The sequence below is a fragment of the Oncorhynchus clarkii genome, chromosome 14 (genome assembly GCF_045791955.1).
Source record: "Oncorhynchus clarkii lewisi isolate Uvic-CL-2024 chromosome 14, UVic_Ocla_1.0, whole genome shotgun sequence".
In the NCBI taxonomy this organism is placed as follows: domain Eukaryota; kingdom Metazoa; phylum Chordata; class Actinopteri; order Salmoniformes; family Salmonidae; genus Oncorhynchus; species Oncorhynchus clarkii.
In genome coordinates, this window is record NC_092160.1 from 23,142,534 (window position 1) to 23,162,209 (window position 19,676).

At 44.0% G+C, this 19,676-nt stretch overlaps 1 protein-coding gene across 4 annotated transcripts in view; it reads right to left on the reverse strand.

Annotated features, from left to right (window-relative positions):
- LOC139366421 (ATPase phospholipid transporting 8A1) overlaps positions 1-19,676 on the reverse strand; it is a 195,705-nt gene that overhangs the window by 84,309 nt on the left and 91,720 nt on the right. For 2 of the 4 annotated variants that reach the window (XM_071103888.1, XM_071103889.1), the window contains exons 12-16: positions 17,823-17,950; positions 17,487-17,564; positions 17,075-17,163; positions 10,947-10,991; positions 2,138-2,210 (exon numbers count right to left, since the gene is read on the reverse strand). In XM_071103888.1, the coding sequence (XP_070959989.1) occupies positions 2,138-2,210; positions 10,947-10,991; positions 17,075-17,163; positions 17,487-17,564; positions 17,823-17,950 (413 nt within the window). The remainder of the gene's footprint in view (positions 1-2,137; positions 2,211-10,946; positions 10,992-17,074; positions 17,164-17,486; positions 17,565-17,822; positions 17,951-19,676) is intronic. The other 2 variants (XM_071103891.1, XM_071103892.1) reach the window with 1 other exon arrangement.

Consider the following 19,676-nt stretch of genomic DNA (forward strand, 5'->3'; position numbering starts at 1 on the left):
CAAAAGGAAGTTGGTTTTCAAGTGTCTATATCGAAAAGATAAAAAAAAAATAAGTATGTTTTTTTTTTACCCATATTTAACAAACTAAAAATTGGCACTAAACTACTTCCATATAAACTGAGTGTACAAGACATTGGGAACGTATATCAATTCCTAATATTGAGTGGCACCCCCTTTTGTCTGAGTCGGGGCATGGGATCTACAAGGTGTCGAAAGAATTCCACAGGGATGCTGGCCCATGTTGAATCCAATGCTTCTCACAGTTGTGTCAAGTTGGCTGGAGGTCCTTTGGGTGGTGGACCATTCTTCATACACATGGGAAATCACAGCAACGTTGCAGTTCTTGACACACTCAAACCGATGTGCCTGGCACCTACTAACATACCCCATTCAAAAGGCACTTCAATATTTTGTCATTGCCCATTCACCCTCTAAATGGCACAGATACACAATCCATGTCTCAATTGTCAAGGCTTAAAAATCCTTCTTTAACTTCATTAGCATACTGGTTTTTGTCCGGAACTTCAGATGACTGACGTGACCAAAGTAAACTGCCTGTTACTCATGCCCAGAATCTAGGATATGCATATACTTGGTAGCATTGGATAGAAAACACTCTGAAGTTTCAAAAACGGTTAAAATAATGTCTGAGTATTTCAGAACCGATATGGCAGGCAGAAACCCGTGGAAAATCCATTCATATTTTTTTTTTTTTTTTAGGTCACAGGCCACTTCAATGCTTGCGATAGGATAGGACCCAGATTGCAGTTCCTATGGTTTCCACTAGATGTCAGTCTTTAGAAAGGGTTTCGGGATTTACATTTTTTTTTTATGAGCAAATAGTTGGAAAAACTACAAGGTGTCTCCCATTAGAAATGTAGTCTTGTTGGAGCGTGAATGAGGTGGCGCACTTTATTATTTATCTTCCATGTTGAACATACTATTCTCTGTCTTAAATAGTATTGTTTATTTAGATATTAGAGTACCTGAGGATTAATTATAAACATCGTTTGACTTGTTTGGATGAACTTCACTGGTAACGTTTTGGATTCGTTTGTATGCATGTTGAACGAGTGGATTACTGAATCAAGCGCACAAACTAAATGGACATTTTGGGGATATCAAGAATGACTATCGAACAAAACAACCATTCATTGTGTAGCTGGGACCCTTGGGATTTCAAACAGAGGAAGATCTTCAAAGGTAAGTTATTTATTTAATCGCCATTTGTGATTTTGTGACGCCTGTGCTGGTTGAAACAACTATTGGTGTGGGGCGCTGTCCTCAGATAATCGCATGGTATGCTTTCGCCGTAAAGCCTTTTTGAAATCTGACAACGCTGTTGGATTAACAAGTAGTTTAGCTTTTAAATGATGTATGACACTTGTATTTTCATGAATGTTTAATATTACGATTTTTTGTATTTTGAACTTCTCACTCTGTAATTTCACCGGATGTTGTCATAGGTGTCCTACTAGCGGTTAATGCGCACAAACAGTGTTTAACCTGTCTCCTCCCCTTCATCTACACTGATTGAAGTGGATTTTACAAGTGACAGCAATAAGGGATCACAGCTTTCATCTGGATTCACCTGGTCAGTCTATGGCATGGAAAGAGCAAGTGTTCAAGATGTACTGTATATACTGTACATACCACATTCATAAGTAGGAACAGGGTTCGGGGCAATTCAGTCCATTCAGGAAGTAAACTGAAATTCCAATTCCAATTTTCCTCAAAGCTTTCCTATGACGACAATTTTAGAATTTAAATTGGAATAACATAACTTGACAGAAACATTTATGAAATGCTTATGTACTGGTTATCAATGTGGTATGTACACACATATCACCCAGTCAGTGAGGCCCACTAAAGAACACAAAAGCAGGGTTGGGTTCATTAGGTACCAAGAGCAAGAAAACCAACAGCCAAATGGATGGACAAAAAAACCCGCTTACACTTCCTTTTCCATTGCAAAATGCTTTAATACATGTCCCTAATGTTCACGACCCATGCCTGACACCTCTCCTAACGTCCTCCTGCACACCTAATGGCCACGACCCACGCCTGAAATCTTTCCTAACGTCCTCCTGCACACCCCGCCACTGCAAGTGGGTGGTGGGGAACCCTAGTTACTTACGTGATTACTTTGGAGGTTTTCCAGCAAGCTGGGGTCATTAAATCCGGCCTCCTCAGACGACTGTGTGCTGTGGCTGTGAATGAGAAAAAAGGACACTGGTGAAAAAAACTAACACTACACCAACAACACAAGAGCATAAGTAAAGAAAAAAAAAATGATCAAGTTTAGTCATTTTAAAAAAATCTCCAGAGAGTATGAAATAATTGGAGACTGCATGAAGAGTTTGTGTGTTGGGAATTATTTAAAATTGCAGACAGATGTGAAGCTGGTCCCGAGGGCTTGTATATACAGTTACAGTGATGGCCAACAGGGATTCTGTACCATGTTGACAGTAAAAACAAAAAAAACTTTGGGAAAGCCAGCAGCCAGAGCTGGCCTGAAATGACTCCATAATGCACCAGACGCAGGGGAAACGGGAGAGGGGGTGGATTATTAAGTTGCGCAAGCCTGGAGTCCCTGGTGACTCTCAACTTCTGGGTAACATTAATTCATTTGCCTCCCACTCACACATGCAACCCGCAACCCCCATCCCCCTCCTCCCCATCTCCAAGAATCCCTACATGACCTTTTGGTTTTATCTCAATAGAAACACAATGCAACAGAGTCAGGTGCATTGTTAAATTGGCAGAGAAGAAACTGTAACCAGACAAGAATCCTTGACAATAAGTATTTCTTTCAGCAGAAAAAATACTAAACAAAATACTAAATATTTAACAATCATACTGGAGTCACTACAGCAAGAAAACACAACTTTGTGTTGGTATTGACCATTTCGGGTATGACAATTTACATATTTTCCACTTTTACAAATTTTACAACAGAACTTTCCATTGGCATTTTCAACAGATATACACTCAGACATCTCGTAAGAATACGGTACATAAGATTGAAAAAGATTCAGTAAAGGTTTTTAGATAACGTCAGCAGAAAGCCACACGATAAGATCAAGAAAAATGGAACTGGTCCTGTACATTGACAAAATATGTTTTTCTCAATAACACCCCAGAACAAAGAGGATGAACATCTATTACACTTATAAAAAAAAAAAAAACATGTGGTCTGGTCATAATCAAGAAATCTAATTTGCAGCCAGGCTATGTTGGCTATGGTGAGTGCAATATGATTGGATGCAAAACCCTGAAAGCATAGAAGTGACATGTCTTGTCAGGATGCCTTTTAGCATTGCTACCAAATCTTGGGTGAATAGACTCTAGGCAGACAATAATGGTTTACTACCTCTGGCAGAAATCGATTGATGATTATGTGATAAATAGGAGACAATGGATCAGGTCGGGATTAACAGGAATGTACCATGGTTGCCATTAGCCACCATAATAAGTTACCTAAACCCAGGGGATGGATCGTTAAGGTTCTTAAGAGCCAAACGGCAATAGTCCTGTTAGTTCACCGCAAACAAATGTTGCTTTGGGAACGGGGGAGAAGGGAGAGAGCAATGCAATTATACCAGGGCTGTGGCAGATGTGTTATACCGAGAATAGATGTGGTGGAGTAGAGGGAATCTATCATACTCAGAGGCCTGTATTAAAATATGGCATGCAGGGAGAAAGCAATTTCTCCTGTTTCTCTCTCCTCCTTCCTGTCTAAGGAGGGATACAGAGAGACACAGGAGGGGCAGAACGCACCTCGCTTTATGGCTAATATTGTAGTGTTGAGTATGTGGTTCTCTCATTTAAATGCTGAATAGACTGGGCGCGCGTTGATTTTGTCCATCCACACCAGACGCGATCAGGACACGCAGGCTGAAATATAAAAACTAACTCTGAACCAACCATATTCATTTGGGGACAGGTGGAAACGCATGAAACATTCATGGCAATTTAGGTAGCTTGCTTGCTGTTGCTAGCTAATCTATAAGCCAAGTTAAAACACAATTACCTATAAACAGACATGACTATAACACACGTAGCTCATAAACAAAGACCTAAAGTAGCCCACACACCTAGGCCAGGACAGCAACAGTAGATTCTAGTTTTAATAGAATCCACACTGATTGTTGTGTAAGCCCTACTCCAGGGGTTGGTAAAACATTTGTGCTAAAGGAACTCTGTTCAAGTTTTCCCACAAATAGGAAAAAGGGACGTGATCGTGCCTCAATGTATGAAATGATTATTATTATCATCAAATACAAATCTCTTATTGGGCTGAGTTGTGGTCAATTTGCAATGTACAAATTATTATAATTCTGTTCCACCCACCTCCCCGGCCATCCACTCCTACAAAAATCGTCCTGCGGCTGAATGTAGTTGCCTACATTAAGTAAGCTTTATCTAACCACCTACAGTGACTTGGAAAAATATTCAGACCCCACTTTTCCCATATTTTTTTATGTTACAGCCTTATTCGAAAATTTATTAAATAATTTTTTCCCCACCATCACTCTACACACAATACCCCATGACCTAATCAAAAACTTTTAGAATTTTTTGCAATTGTATTAAAATAAAACTGAAATACCCTATTTACATAAGTATTCAGACCCTTTGCTATCAGACTCAAAATTGAGCTCAGGTGCATCCTGTTTCCATTGATTATCCTTGACATATTTCTACAACTTGATTAGAGTCCACCTGTGGTCAATTCAATAGATTGGACATGATTTTGAAAGGCACACACACACCTGTCTAAATCAAATTTTATTTGTCACATACACATGATCGGCAGATGTTAATGCGAGTGTAGCGAAATGCTTGTGCTTCTAGTTCCGACAATGCAGTAATGACCAACGAGTAATCTAACCTAACAATTCCAAAACTACTACCTTATACACACGCAAGTGTAAAGGGATAAAGAATATGTACATAAAGATATATGGATGAGTGATGGTACAGAACGGCATAGGCAAGATGCAGTAGATGGTATCGAGTACAGTATATACACATATGAGATGAGTAATGTAGGGTGTGTAAACATTATATTAAGTGGCATTGTTTAAAGTGGCTAGTGAAACACTTTTACATCAATTTCCATTATTGAAGTGAGCTGGAGTTGAGTCAGTATGTTGGCAGCAGCCACTCAATGTTAGTGGTGGCTGTATAACAGTCTGATAGCCTTGAGATAGTCTGTCTCAGTCTCTCGGTCCCTGCTTTGATGCACCTGTACTGACCTCGCCTTCTGGATGATAGCGGGGTGAACAGGCAGTGGCTCGGGTGGTTGTTGTCCTTGATGATCTTTATGGCCTTCCTGTGACATCGGGTGGTGTAGGTGTCCTGGAGGGCAGGATGCGTTGTGCAGACCTCACTACCCTCTGGAGAGCCTTACGGTTGTGGGCGGAGCAGTTGCCTTACCAGGCGGTGATACAGCCCGACAGGATGCTCTCGATTGTGCATCTGTAGAAGTTTGTGAGTGCTTTTGGTGACAAGCTGAATTTCTTCAGCCTCCTGAGGTTGAAGAGGGGCTGCTGCGCCTTCTTAACAATGCGGTCTGTGTGGACCAATTCAGTTTGTCCGTGATGTGTACGCCGAGGAACTTAACTTTCTACCCTCTCCACTACTGTCCCGTCGACGTGGATAGGGGGGTGCTCCCTCTGCTGTTTCCTGAAGTCTACAATCATCTCCTTTGTTTTGTTGACATTGAGTGTGAGGTAATTTTCCTGACACCACACTCCGAGGGCCCTCACCGCCTCCCTGTAGACCGTCTCGTTGTTGTTGGTAATCAAGCCTACCACTGTAGTGTCGTCCCCAAACTTGATGATTGAGTTGGAGGCGTGTATGGCCACGCAGTCGTTGGTGAACAGGGAGTACAGGAGAGGGCTCAGAACACACCCTTGTGGGGCCCCAGTGTTGAGGATCAGCGGGGTGGAGATGTTACCTACCCTCACCACCTGGGGGCGGCCCGTCAGGAAGTTCAGTACCCAGTTGCACAGGGCGGGGTCGAGACCCAGGATCTCGAGCTTGATGACTAGTTTGGAGGGTACTATGGTGTTAAATGCTGAGCTGTAGTCGATGAAAAGCATTCTCACATAGGTATTCCTCTTGTACAAATGGGTTAGGGCAGTGTGGTTGCGTCTTCTATGGACCTATTGGGGCAGTAAGCAAATTGGAGTGGGTCTAGGGTGTCAGGTAGGGTGGAGGTAATATGGTCCTTGAATAGTCTCTCAAAGCACTTCATGATGACGGAAGTGAGTGCTAGGGGGCGGTAGTCGTTTAGCTCAGTTACCTTAGCTTTCTTGGGAACAGAAACAACGGTGGCCCTCTTGAAGCATGTGGGAACAGCAGACTGGGATAAGGATTGATTGAATATGTCCGTAAACACACCCGCCAGCTGGTCTGCGCATGCTCTGGGGACGCAGCTGGGGATGCCGTCTGGGCCTGCAGCCTTGCGAGGGTTAACACGTTTAAATGTTTTACTCACGTCGGCTGCAGTGAAGGAGAGTCCGCAGGTTTTGGTAGTGGGCCGTGTCAGTGGCACTGTATTGTCCTCAAGGCGAGCAAAGAAGTTGTTTAGTCTGTCTGGGAGCAAGACATCCTGGTCCACGACGGGGCTGGTTTTCTTTTTGTAATCCGTGATTGACTGTAGACCCTGCCACATACCTCGTGTCTGCGCCGTTGAATTGCAACTCTACTTTGTCTCTATACTGACGCTTAGCTTGTTTGATTGCCTTGCGGAGGGAATAGCTACACTGTTTTTGTTCTGTCATGTTTCCGGTCACCTTGCCCTGGTTAAAAGCAGTGGTTGGCGCTTTCAGTTTCGCACGAATGCTGCCATCAATCCACGGTTTCTGGTTTGGGAATGTTTTAATAGACGCTGTGGGTACGACATCGCCGATGCACTTTCTAATGAACTCGCTCACCGAATCAGCGTATTCGTCAATGTTGTTGTTGGACGCAATGTGGAACATATCCCAATCCACGTGATCGAAGCGGTCTTGAAGCGTGGAATCAGATTGGTCGGACCAGCGTTGAACAGACCTGAGCGCGGGAGCTTCCTGTTTTAGTTTCTGTCTGTAGGCTGGAAGCAACAAACTAGAGTCGTGGTCAGCTTTTCCGAAAGGAGGGCGGGGGAGGGCCTTATATGCGTCGCGGAAGTTATAATAACAATGATCCAGGGTTTTACCAGCCCTGGTTGCACAATCGATATGCTGATAGAATTTAGGGAGTCTTGTTTTCAGATTAGCCTTGTTAACATCCCCAGCTACAATGAATGCAGCCTCAGGATGTGGTTTCCAGTTTACATAGAGTCAAATAAAGTTTCTTCAGGGCCATCGATGTGTCTGCTTGGGGGGGGGGTATATATTCGGCTGTGATTATAATCGAAGAGAATTCCCTTGGCAGATAATGCGGTCGACATTTGATTGTGAGGAATTCTAAGTCAGGTGAACAGAAGAACTTGGGCTCCTGTATGTTGTTTTGATCACACCACGTCTCGTTAATCATAAGGCATACCCCCCCGCCCCTCTTCTTACCAGAAAGATGGTTGTTTCTGTCGGCATGATGCGTGAAGAAACAAGCTGGCTGCACCGACTCCGATAGCGTCTCTCGAGTGAGCCATGTTTCAGTGAAGCAAAGAACGTTACAGTCTCTGATGTCTCTCTGGAATGCTACCCTTGCTCGGATTTCATCAACCTTGCTGTCAAGAGACTGGACATTGGCGTGTAGTATGCTAGGGAGTGGTGCGCGATGTACCCGTCTCCGGAGCCTGACCAGAAGACCGTTTGCCCCTTTTACGGCGACGTTGTTTAGGTTCGCCGGCTGGGATCCGATCCATTTTCCTGGGTGGAAGGCCAAACACAGGGTCGGCTTCGGGAAAGTCCTATTCCTGGTCGTAATGATGGTGAGTTGACGTTGCTCTTATATTCAGTAGTTCCTCCTGACTGTATGTAATGACACCTAAGATTACCTGGGGTACCAATGTAATAAAAAACACGTAAAAAAAAACTAAATCCTGCATAGTTTCCGAGGAACGCGAAGCGAGGCGGCCATCTCTGTCGGCGCCGGAAGTCACTATATAAGGTCCCACTGTTGACAGTGCAAATCAGAGCAAAAACCAAGCCATGAGGTCAAAGGAATTGTCCGTAGAGCACCGAGACAGAATTGTGTCGAGGCACAGATCTGGGGCAGGGTACCAAAAAAACTGCTGCAGCATTGAAGGTCCGCAAGAACACAGTGGCCTTCATCATTCTAAAAATGGAAGAAGTTTGGAACCACCAAGACTCTTCCTAGAGCTGGTCGCCCGGCCAAGCAATCGGGGGAGAAGGGCCTTGGTCAGGGAGGTGACCAAGAACCCGATGGTCACTCTGACAGAGTTCCTCTGTGGAGATGGTTGTCCTTCTGGAAGGCATTTACAGTAGACTGACCAGACGGAAGCCAGTCCTCAGTAAAAGGCACATGACAGCTCGCTTGTAGTTTGCCAAGAGGCACCTATAAAAAGGACTCTCAAACGATGAGAAACTAGATTCTCTGGTCTGATGAACCCAAAATTAAACTCTTTGGCCTGAATGCCAAGCATCACGCCTGGAGGAAACCTGGCACCATCCCTACGGTGAAGAATTGTGGTGGTAGCATCATGCTGTGGGGATGTTTTACAGTGGCAGGGACTTGGAGACTCGTCAGGAGAGGGAAAAATGAACGAAGCAAAGTACAGAGAGATCCTTGATGAAAACCTTCTCCAGAGCACCCAGGACCTCAGACTGGGGCGAAGGTTCACCTTCCAACAGGACAACAAGCCTAAGCACACAGCGAAGACAACGCAGGAGTGGCTTCGGGACAAGTCTCTGAATGTCCTTGAGTGGGAGAAACTCCCCAAATACAGGTGTGCCAAGCTTGTAACTTCAACAAAGTACTGAGTAAATGGTCTGAATACTGTAAATGTGATATCATTTTTTAATGATATTTTGTCATTATGGGGTATTGCGTGTAGACTGATAAGGGGAAAAAAACAATTTAATCCATTTTAGAATAAGGCTGTAATGTAACAAAATGTGGAAAAAGTCAAGGGGTCTGAATACTTTCTTAATGCACTGTATATAGAAATGGAGCACTGAGGCAGTGAACAGAAAACTAAGCCCTTTGCCGAGACTGACAAAGCAATGGCATCACTGCCGCCCGAGTCCATGATGTGATTTCTGAGGCTAAAGCTGATCGTGAAGGATGGTCTGTTATTGATTACCTTCTACAGCCCAGCAGTGATCCATCCTGTCACTATAGGAACAAGAGCACTGGTTGTTCACACTCTATCTTTGGCCTCCTTACTAACTCAACAACAGCTCTGTTACAGCACATTCTGTTTCTGTCACCAAGAAGCAACAGATGGGTCAATATCCAAAATGGCCGGTGTGTTAACAGTTTCTCGGGACGGAATGGATTTTTCTTGGTGCTGAATGGGTCCAGAATTTCTTGGCTGCAACTGACAATGTTACAGGACAATTGCTCCCATCTGGCTCTAAGGACCATGAAAAAGAGCGCCAAATGATATGGTTTCCCACAGAGACAGTAAGGAATGTGTCTGTAAAGCTCATACCACAGATGGTCTAGAGATTGAAGAAGGGCAGCAGGCAGGCTGGAGTTTCATTTCCTTCTTCTCCAAAGAGGCTCACCTCATCTTTCCATGTTGTACACTCTAGGCACCGCCATATACTTATCAAGTCCCACAATCTGTGTCTGGCAAAATTATACTCCCATTGAATGACTGGGACTAATACAGGCTTTCTTTATTATCCAATGGTCTGTACCTCATCAACCATTTGGGTTGGCGTTTCAGCGTTTTCAGAGAGTGCACTGCCTCTAATAACAAAATAAAAACAATGGAAGCAGCACCCGACCCACCAGGACTGGGATTGTTTTTAGGATTGCAGATGTATTACATGTGGGATGATTGATGTCCCCGGCGTAGGCCTAAGTGAGTTTGAGGTAGTATATTTGAGGAATGGAATAATCCAATGAGATTTCACACTGAGCAGCCTGGCAAGAGAAGTGTATTTTTTTATTAAGTGTATATCAGTGAGCAGATATTCTTTCAGGAAGGAGGGAGAACAATTCTTGCAGTCTGGTAGTATCTATTATTCATGACTATGGCAAAGAAGAAGATAAAGTACTTTCAATAAATATCTGCCTCTGTTTTGTGTTGGTATCTGTCCGTATGTTCGCTAAGTTACCTCATATTAATGTGCTAAATTCACACCGGTTGCTTCACAGACAAAGGCAGTAAAAAAAAAAAAAGGCATGCTTTCACACAAGGTGGGAAACTGGCTACAGCCACGTCCGTCTCCCCAGCAGCCTGCAAGGCACCACATTTGGCATCAACAAAAAGGCCAAATTCTCCCATGCAAAATGGATGAGACACATCCATGCTGTGGATTACAACACACTGCAGCAGATGGATCACAGGAGTGTGTGTGTGTGTGTGTGTGTGTGTGTGTGGGTGGGTGTGTGTTGCCTGGGTCTCAACCGCTAGATTAATGCAAATGGGGAAAAGGGAGTTTGTGCCTCAATAGTCAGCGTCACAGTATAATAAGTAGAGAAATGCTTCACAACATGCCAAGCAGACTGCACTGTGTCGCATTTCCAGACGTCTATTGTAAGCTATAACACTGTATACTGTACAGTAGCTGAGAACCCATAATCCTTTAACTGGTAACTCATTTCCATGCAGATTCTGTTTTTATACTCTAACGCCTGCAGAAAACATTATCTTGGTGCCATACAGCACAATGCCCCAAGTCAGTGTATCAAAACACAGCAAAAAAACAGATGCACAGTGAATTATTTCCAAAGTACTACACCCACAATGCAACACTATACATCACAGAAGCAAGAGAGCAGTAGCACACAGAACACCACCACAGCAATCTTACCAGTCATCCTCAGCAAAACTACCATCCTCAGCCTCGGGTATGTGACTGTTGAGAGAAAATCATGTTGCAGAATACTGTACAGTCAACCATGTTCTGTTAACATGTTCTGTTAACATGCAGACAATGAAAAAATTACATTGACTGGTTGGTTATCCAAAGGTGTTGGGTTAATTTGGAGATATTAAAGGGAGATTGTTGAGAGAGGGCTAGTATCTCACATGAGGGTAGATCGCTGGGATAGTGGTTAGTGATGAGGATCTGTTCCAATGGAAGTGACTGACCATCTTTATAATAGCAGGCTGCTAACAAAGCAGCAGAAGCTTAGGTAAGTTTTAATACTCCAGTTGTCTACTCCAGTTGTCTTTGGTCAGCCGAGCGAGAGGACAGCTGGGTTAGGCCTCTCAGCCCCACATCCTGTCTGTCTGTGTGTGTGTGTGTGTGTGTGTGTGTGTGTGTGTGTGTGTGTGTGTGTCTGTCTGTCTGTCTGTGTCTCATGGGCTGCCAAGTGTTCCCCACTGGGAACTCCAAATGTGGTCACTGCGCACACTGCTCCAAGACGAGAGTGGCAAATTATTTTCACATCTCCGCTCTGGCAAACTAATTACGGTCCAGGCTTTTGATAATTGTACATGGGAGGATTTGAGTTGACCGGACACTGTCCCGCTATCTAGATGACAAGAGAACATTGTGGCTTGGCCACTTTTGACTGGTCCAAATAAGACTGAGGCTGGGAATTAATTCACTATTCTGAGCTTTGTATTCTCCACAACACCCATTCAAATACACTGTGAATGGACAAAGTACACAATACGCATTCTTAGGTCTTTTCACAGATCTAATTCCCGTTACCGGACATGCCCGATGCTATGTTCAAGTTAACCACATACACAAGTCTTGAATGCTATTACTTCTCAGGTGTGTCAAAGAAAGGTCTGAAATCAGCTTACCCTCCCCCAATTCCTAACATTCACCATAAGGGTTGACCTTGGATCAGTGACTAGAAGACTCCTAAAAGAAAAGCACACATCTCTTGCTACTATATGTCTCTAAGAGCACTAGTGTGCAGCTGAATTCATTAATGTCTTCACGCATAAGGATGGCTATATTAATTACTGCTCTAGTTAATTAGTCTTTGAGGAGGACGACGTGGTGGAGTGGATGTGGGTTGGCGTCCCCCCTTGGGTTGTGCCGTGGCGGAGTTCTTTGTGGGCTATACTCGGCCTTGTCTCAGGATGGTAAGTTGGTGGTTGAAGATATCCCTCTTGTGGTGTGGGGGCTGTGCTTTGGCAAAGTGGGTGGGGTTATATCCTGCCTGTTTGGCCCTGTCCGGGGGTATCATCAGATGGGGCCACAGTGTCTCCTGACCCCTCCTCTCTCAGCCTCCAGTATTTATGCTGCAGTAGTTTATGGGGGGGCTAGGGTTAGTCTGTTATATCTGGAGAGATTTCTTCTGTCTTATCGGGTGTCCTGTGTGAATTTAAGTATGCTCTCTAATTCTCTTCTTCTCTCTTTCTTTCTTTCTTTCTTTCTTTCTTTCTTTCTTTCTTTCTTTCCCTCTCTCGGAGGACCTGAGCCCTAGGACCATGCCTCAGGACTACCTGGCATGACTCCATAGTAGGGCACTATGCTGTCCAGGCTGACAGACCACAGACTGGACTGGAACCCTGGAAAGAGCAATTAAGACTTGCAGTGGGAAGCAGTAGTAAGGACATGAACCCATTACTAGACTTCACCCAGCCAGAGGGAAAAGCCGTTTGAACTGGTGTCGTCGCAACCAGAAGAAGAAAGGTCATAATGATACCATTTCAACCAGAAGAAGAAAGGTCATTATGATACCATTTCAACCAGAAGAAGAAAGGTCATTATGACACCACTTCAACCAGAAGAAGAAAGGTCATTATGACACAATTTCAACCAGAAGAAGAAAATGTCATTATGACACCATTTCAACCAGTTTTGCCCACTGGGAGATGAGGACAAATCTTGTGACCATTGCTGAGAATAGTATTGTAAAGACAGAGAAAGTCTACCTTAGAGATGCAGGGAAGAGCAAACTAAAATCCATAGTGTATAAAAGACTAAAGACCTCTCTCAGGACGCTCATTGTCAGACAGCTCAGATTATTCAGAGCATTACCTTAGAAATGCACTTTTCCTTCCCGATTAATGGTAGCTAGATTGCTCTATGCTTTCTCTTTGGTCTGGTAGTTCTGTGGAGCACTTCTAAAATCATGTTTGTGTATCAAAATGTAGCCATCATCAAGCCTCCTACAAACCACCTGGGAGGGAGAACGTGACCCTTAGCAGACAGTCGTGGGAGCGGCTGAGAGGAAGGGAGCACACAGGGATCGGATCAGCACAATAACTCTAGGCTTCTCTGATGAAAGTGTAGCCGATGTGAAATGGCTAGCTAGTTAGCGGTGGTGCGCGCTAGTGGCGTTTCAATCGGTGACGTCACTTGCTCTGAGACCTTGAAGTAGTGGTTCCCCTTTCTCTGCAAGGGCCGCGGCTTTTGTGGAGTGATGGGTAACGATGCTTCGAGGGTGACTGTTGACGTGTGCAGAGCGTCCCTGGTTCGCGCCCAGGTCGGGGCGAGGGGACAGACGTAAAGTCTATACTGTTACAAAAGCACAGATCCATATCCATGAATGGTGGGACTGAGCAGCCCCTTTCAATTGCACCCTGGTTTTTGAGAGACTGAAAGGCAAATATCTATCTGGATACTGGTTGATAGCAAGACAAACAGTTGAAGTCGGAAGTTTACATACACCTTAGCCAAATACATTTAAACTCAGTTTTTCACCATTCCTGACATTTAATCCTAGTAAGAATTCCCCGTCTTAGGACAGTTAGGATCACCACTTTATTTTAAGAATGTGAAATGTCTGAATAGTAGAGAGAATGATTTATTTCAGCTTTTATTTCTTTCATCACATTCCCAGTGGGTCAGAAGTTTACATACACTCAATTAGTATTTGGTAGCATTGCCTTTAAATTGTTTAACTTGGGTCAAACATTTCAGGTAGCCTTCCACAAGCTGCACACAATAAATTGGGCGAATTTTGGCCCATTCCTCCTGACAGAGCTGGTGTAACTGAGTCAGGTTGTAGGCCTCCTTGCTTGCACATGCTTTTTCAGATCTGCCCAGAAATTTTCTATAGGATTGAGGTCAGGGCTTTGTGATGGCCACGCCAATAACTTGGCATTGTTGACCTTAAGCCATTTTTCCACAACTTTGGAAGTATGCTTGGGGTCAATGTCTATTTGGAAGAGCCATTTGCGACCAAGCTTTAACTTCCTGACTGATGTCTTGAGATGTTGCTTCAATATATCCACATAATTTTCCATTCTCATGATGCCATCTATTTCATGAAGTGCACAAGTCCCTCCTGCAGCAAAGCACCCCCACAACATGATGCTGCCACTCCCGTGCTTCAAGGTTGAGATGGTGTTCTTCGTCTTGCAAGGATCACCCTTTTTCCTCCAAACATAACAATGGTCACTATGGCCCAACTGTTCTATTTTTGTTTCATCAGACCAGAGGACATTTCTCAAAAAAGTATGATCTTTGTCCCCATGTGCAGTTGCAAACCTTAATCTGGCTTTTTTTAATGGCGGTTTTGGAGCAGTGGCTTCTTCCTTGCTGAGCGGCCTTTCAGGTTATGTCAATATAGGACTCGTTTTAATGTGGATATAGATACTTTTGTATCAGTTTCCTCCAGCATCTTCACAAGGTCCTTTGCTGCTGTTCTGGGATTGATTTGCACTTTTCGCACCAAAGTACGTTCATCTCTAGGAGACAGAATGCGTCTCCTTCCTGAGCGGTATGACGGCTGCGTGGTCCCATGGTGTTTATACTTGCATACTATTGTTTGTACAGATGAACGTGGTACCTTCAGGCATTTGGAAATTGCTCCCAAGGATGAACCAGACTTGTGGAGGTCTACAATTTATTTTCTGAGTTCTTGGCTGATTTCTTTTGATTTTCCCATGATGTCAAGCAAAGGGGCACTGAGTTTGAAGGTAGGCCTTGAAATACATCCACAGGTACACCTCCAATTGACTCAAATGTCAATTAGCCTATCAGAAGCTTCAAAAGCCATGACATCATTTTCTGGAATTTTCCAAGTTGTTTAAAGGCACAGTCAACTTAGTGGATGTAAACTTCTGACCCACTGGAAATGTGATACAGTGAATTATAAGTTAAATAATCTGTCTGTTAACAATTGTTGGAAAAATGACTACAAAGTAGATGTCATAATCGACTTGACAAAACTATAGTTTGTTAACAAGAAATTTGTGGAGTGGTTGAAAAACAAGTTTTAATGACTCCAACCTAAGTGTATGTAAACTTCCGACTTTCCAGCTATAGGCCTACAATGGCAGACAGCTTCCTAAACCTGATCCTATTTGTTTGTATGGTCATGACAAATGACCATAGGAGTTGGCAAGACAGCCCGAGAAGATCCAGGACTAGGCAAAGACCTTGTGTCACTGTAGTAGAGCCCCTTTCTCCATGATGGTCCCCAGAAAATCAATGGTTAAAGGAAACCGTAAGAGAATTTAAATGTGATTATGACTGACATATTAGTGGTTAAATGGGTAGATTACAGCAGGGATGGTTACACAGTACAGCACGCTATGCTTTGATCACATTCTAACGTATCAATTTCCCCCACTCGATTTGGGGATACATGTCAGAAACCTGCTGTCAATGTGTTTATGGCATGCTTCTCTAGCTTTGAAAAGAAGGAGAAAGTGATATTCTTGAACACTCCACAAACAAATCTAATGGTTCTTTGATTGATGTGCTTAATCCCCTCCTTGCACCTGAACCTTGGCTGGAAAGGAAGGCGTGGCAACGTGAACCTTGGCTGGAAAGGAAGGCGTGGCAACGTGAACCTTGGCTGGAAAGGAAGGCGTGGCAACGTGAACCTTGGCTGGAAAGGAAGGCGTGGCAACGTGAACCTTGGCTGGAAAGGAAGGCGTGGCAACGTGAACCTTGGCTGGAAAGGAAGGCGTGGCAACGTGAACCTTGGCTGGAAAGGAAGGCGTGGCAACGTGAACCTTGGCTGGAAAGGAAGGCGTGGCAACTACTTGTCCTTCACTAGCTCGCAGGTCGGACAGCTTCACCAGCGGCACTGGAGAGGAAACAGGCGTTCTTGTCCCCCAACCCTGCACTTCCTCAAGCATGTTTTTAATTGAATTAATCATGTATTGTCACGCTCTACTGAGATATTCACAGTCTGCACCCTATTCCCTTTATAGTGCACTACTTTGGACCAAGGCCCATAAGACTCTGGTCAAAGTTAGTGCCTTATATGGAATAGGGTGCCATTTGGGATGCACCCACAGTTCCCTGGTAGCTTCTTAGCTGCCTGTATCACATTAGCAATGTTCGTCATTTTCAAATTTCAGAAAGGAACTGATAGCATATTCACAGAATAAATGCATTAGGAACTAACAGGACAACCCCCTCCCTCAGTGTAAGACCATCAAATAAAAACACGGGCTGAGATTAAAGCGCTCTGTTACAACATTACATGAGTTTTTGAAGACTCAACTAACTATACAGTCTAGGCTATCCCAGAGGTAGTAAGTATACTTTGAACAGCCTTACTGAACAGCTGTGAGCAGTTGAGTATACCACAGCTGATCTGATGGGTAAAGGCCCCTAGCATCTATTACAACCACAATAAGCACTGCATTAATTCCTGGTCAGCGCTCCAATAGAGAGCTAAGCCACAACATGGAAGCTCTACCCACCATCATCACACTCATTAAAACACTTCTTTTTTTTTTTTTTAAAGAGACGGACACTTCTCACAACTGTACCTGGGGGGGAAAAATCCATGGGACAGTAGCAAAAAAAAAATGCCTTTGCGTGCAAACAGTACGCCGTGTTATTTATAGTCTGAGTCGAAGAGTGGAACGCACTGATGCAACTGCTAATGAGGCGGCTGGGGACAGGACAAGGAGTGCCAGATGTACAGCTGTATACCACGGTACACACTTCACTTAATGAAGGTGATTGGGAGAGAGGAGGGAGGAAGGAGAGAGGAGTGGTAGAGGGAGAGAGAAGTGATAGACGGAGGTAAACAAGCGAGGGGGAGTGGAGGCAAATCTTACCCGTAGGCCACGCCGGCGACGGTGCACTTCTTGAACTGCATCACGTTGCAGGTCAGAGTCCCCGTCTTGTCGGAGAAGATGTATTTCACCTGTGACAAGAGCGAGACAGCTAATCACTGCTCAGTGTCGATCGGAGACAGCCAATCATTGCTTAGTGTCGACCTGCAGCACACCAGCAACAGGAACGTTGAGCCAAGTGGCGCTCAGTTTAAATCAGTAATGGAATAAGATCAGACTGCACAAACACTTTACTTCAAATGGTAACCAACACCAATTCATGGGTGACTAGAATACATTTTTTGTCAACGTTGGAAACAAATGTGTATTTGCTGCAACTACTATGTGCAGGGGAAGGTGGATATAATTCATGAATTAAATATAATTCATAAAAATGTTGAACAAGCAGCATTACCTGTCCTAGTTCTTCATTCAGGTTGGAAGTGCGAGCCACGGCTGGGGTGTTAGTGGGCTCATAGAGCATGTCTGTATCCTGAAATAATCATATAGAATGTTGAGACAACAACTTCAAACATTTAAACTTTGACATCAAGTGACTAGACAGCCAGAGACCTGTGTGCCATGCACGAAAGACTTGTGCCATGCACGAAAGAGCTATATGAGACATTAACAGGGTTGGGGGTCAATTACATTTCAAATCAGGAAGTAAACTGAATTGACTGAATTAACAATACATGTAAACCCCAGTCAATGATAACCACATGGCTCAAAATCCTGTGTCTTCTCTCACCCAGTTGATGAAGAAGGCCTGTGTGAACTTGATGACCTCCAGAGTCACCAGCAGACTGATGGGGATCAGGTTGTTGAAAAGAATGATGAAGGTGAGGAAGTTGAGGCCAAAGTTTGCGGCACCACCATCTGTCAGGGGGACGGCAAGATTCGGGGGGAGAGGAACAATAGACCAGATTTTTGTCAGCATTGAATCCCACCCAACACCATCGGGAAAAAGCCCAGTTCCCAGAGTTCTAATGCTCAACGTTTTCACAACGCAGTGTATGCCTTGTACAACGTTGTATCAATGTTGTGCATTAGGTGAGATTTAATACCCATCTCTTCCACCCCACCTCATCCTCTCGCCACTGAAATTGATATGCACTCCAATTAAGGTCCCATAATTCTGGCTACAGAAATGGGACTGATCTAGAGTAGAATCATTTGTCATATAGCAGCAGCATTGGCATCCAGCATGATCCAGGCAATGAATTCCACAACGCACTGTGAGGAATTATGGATTCTCTTTCACCCAGTCCATGATGAAACAAACAAAAAGGAGACATACAACCCCCACTGTCAGAGTAGTGGCTCACACAAAAACATGAGTGATGTGAATTACCTTTCCTCAGCTTGCAGGAGTCGCAAGAGAAACTTTCCTCAACCAAAGCGTTTCCCTTTAGATTAGCAGTTGCGAGGAGCCCTTTTCCCCACAACAGAATGATTTAAAGATGAAATCATAAAAAAGATGGGGTTCAAAATGGAAGCTACTGCTATTGGAACGACAGCACACAGAGAGGAGAGGAGGAGAGGAGGGAGGGCTTGCCAGAGGTGGGGTGGAAGACAAACGAGTTTGATGTCTCAAGACAAAAGGAGAGGGATTCAGTCCAAAGCACATTCCTGTCCCAACCAACAACGAGTGTAAAAGAGCAGGATGGATTTAGAGATCAACATTGAGCAGTGTGATTGGCCTGTAAGTAACTATGTGTAGTTTGTGAGGTCACCTTGTTACACATGAACTGGTATATTCTCAGAGGGGTAAATAAGGTTGGGATCAGATTAAAATTGCAGCCATGAGCAAGTCAATCACAACAAACCAAGACATGCACCATCCACCCCTCTATCTCCTTCTTATGTCTGACTCTTGCTGTGATACATTGGAGTAAAATTCAGGTAATACGTGATTTTGCGTCAGTATTTTCTTCTATTTCAGAGCATGCGTATCCAAAAGTAAAACCAGCCCATCTCCTCTACTATAACTTTCTACTATGGTAGAGCAAAGAGCAGCCACAACCGTCGGCTAACTTTTAAGGGACAGCGAAAACGCATCTTTGCGCAGTGTGGGTTAACGGCTGAAGTGCGGGGTAAGCTGTTTAAGCAGTGGGCATTCAGCAGAAACCGACAAAATCCGGGAAAACCAGCAACCTGCTTTTTAGTGGATGGGGATTTAACCGAAAGTTATGTGTAGCAGGTGGTGTGAACGTATAACAAATGGCCGGAAGTTATTTTCAACTCTTCATCTGCATAAAGGCTGTTAAGATCTAAAGACTGGGAACCATGCCAGTTTGGATGTCAGCAGTGTAAGCTGCGTCAATGTCAAGTTAATTACTTATCGCGTATGCATAAACATAAACGTGCCCTCTTTGACATACTGTATGGGGAACGTACAGTATGTGGTTTGATGTGTGGTGATCCAGCTTCTCTCCCCACTGACCAGTGTGCACTGCCAGTCCATTCATCTTGACATTGTGCTCTCCATCTGACTACAGATTGTGTTGACATGTCTCAATGTGCAATTACAGTCAAGTAATTTGGGTAAGCAGTATGTAAATGCTACAGTGAAAGTTAATATGATTTGATGAATTCACCACCT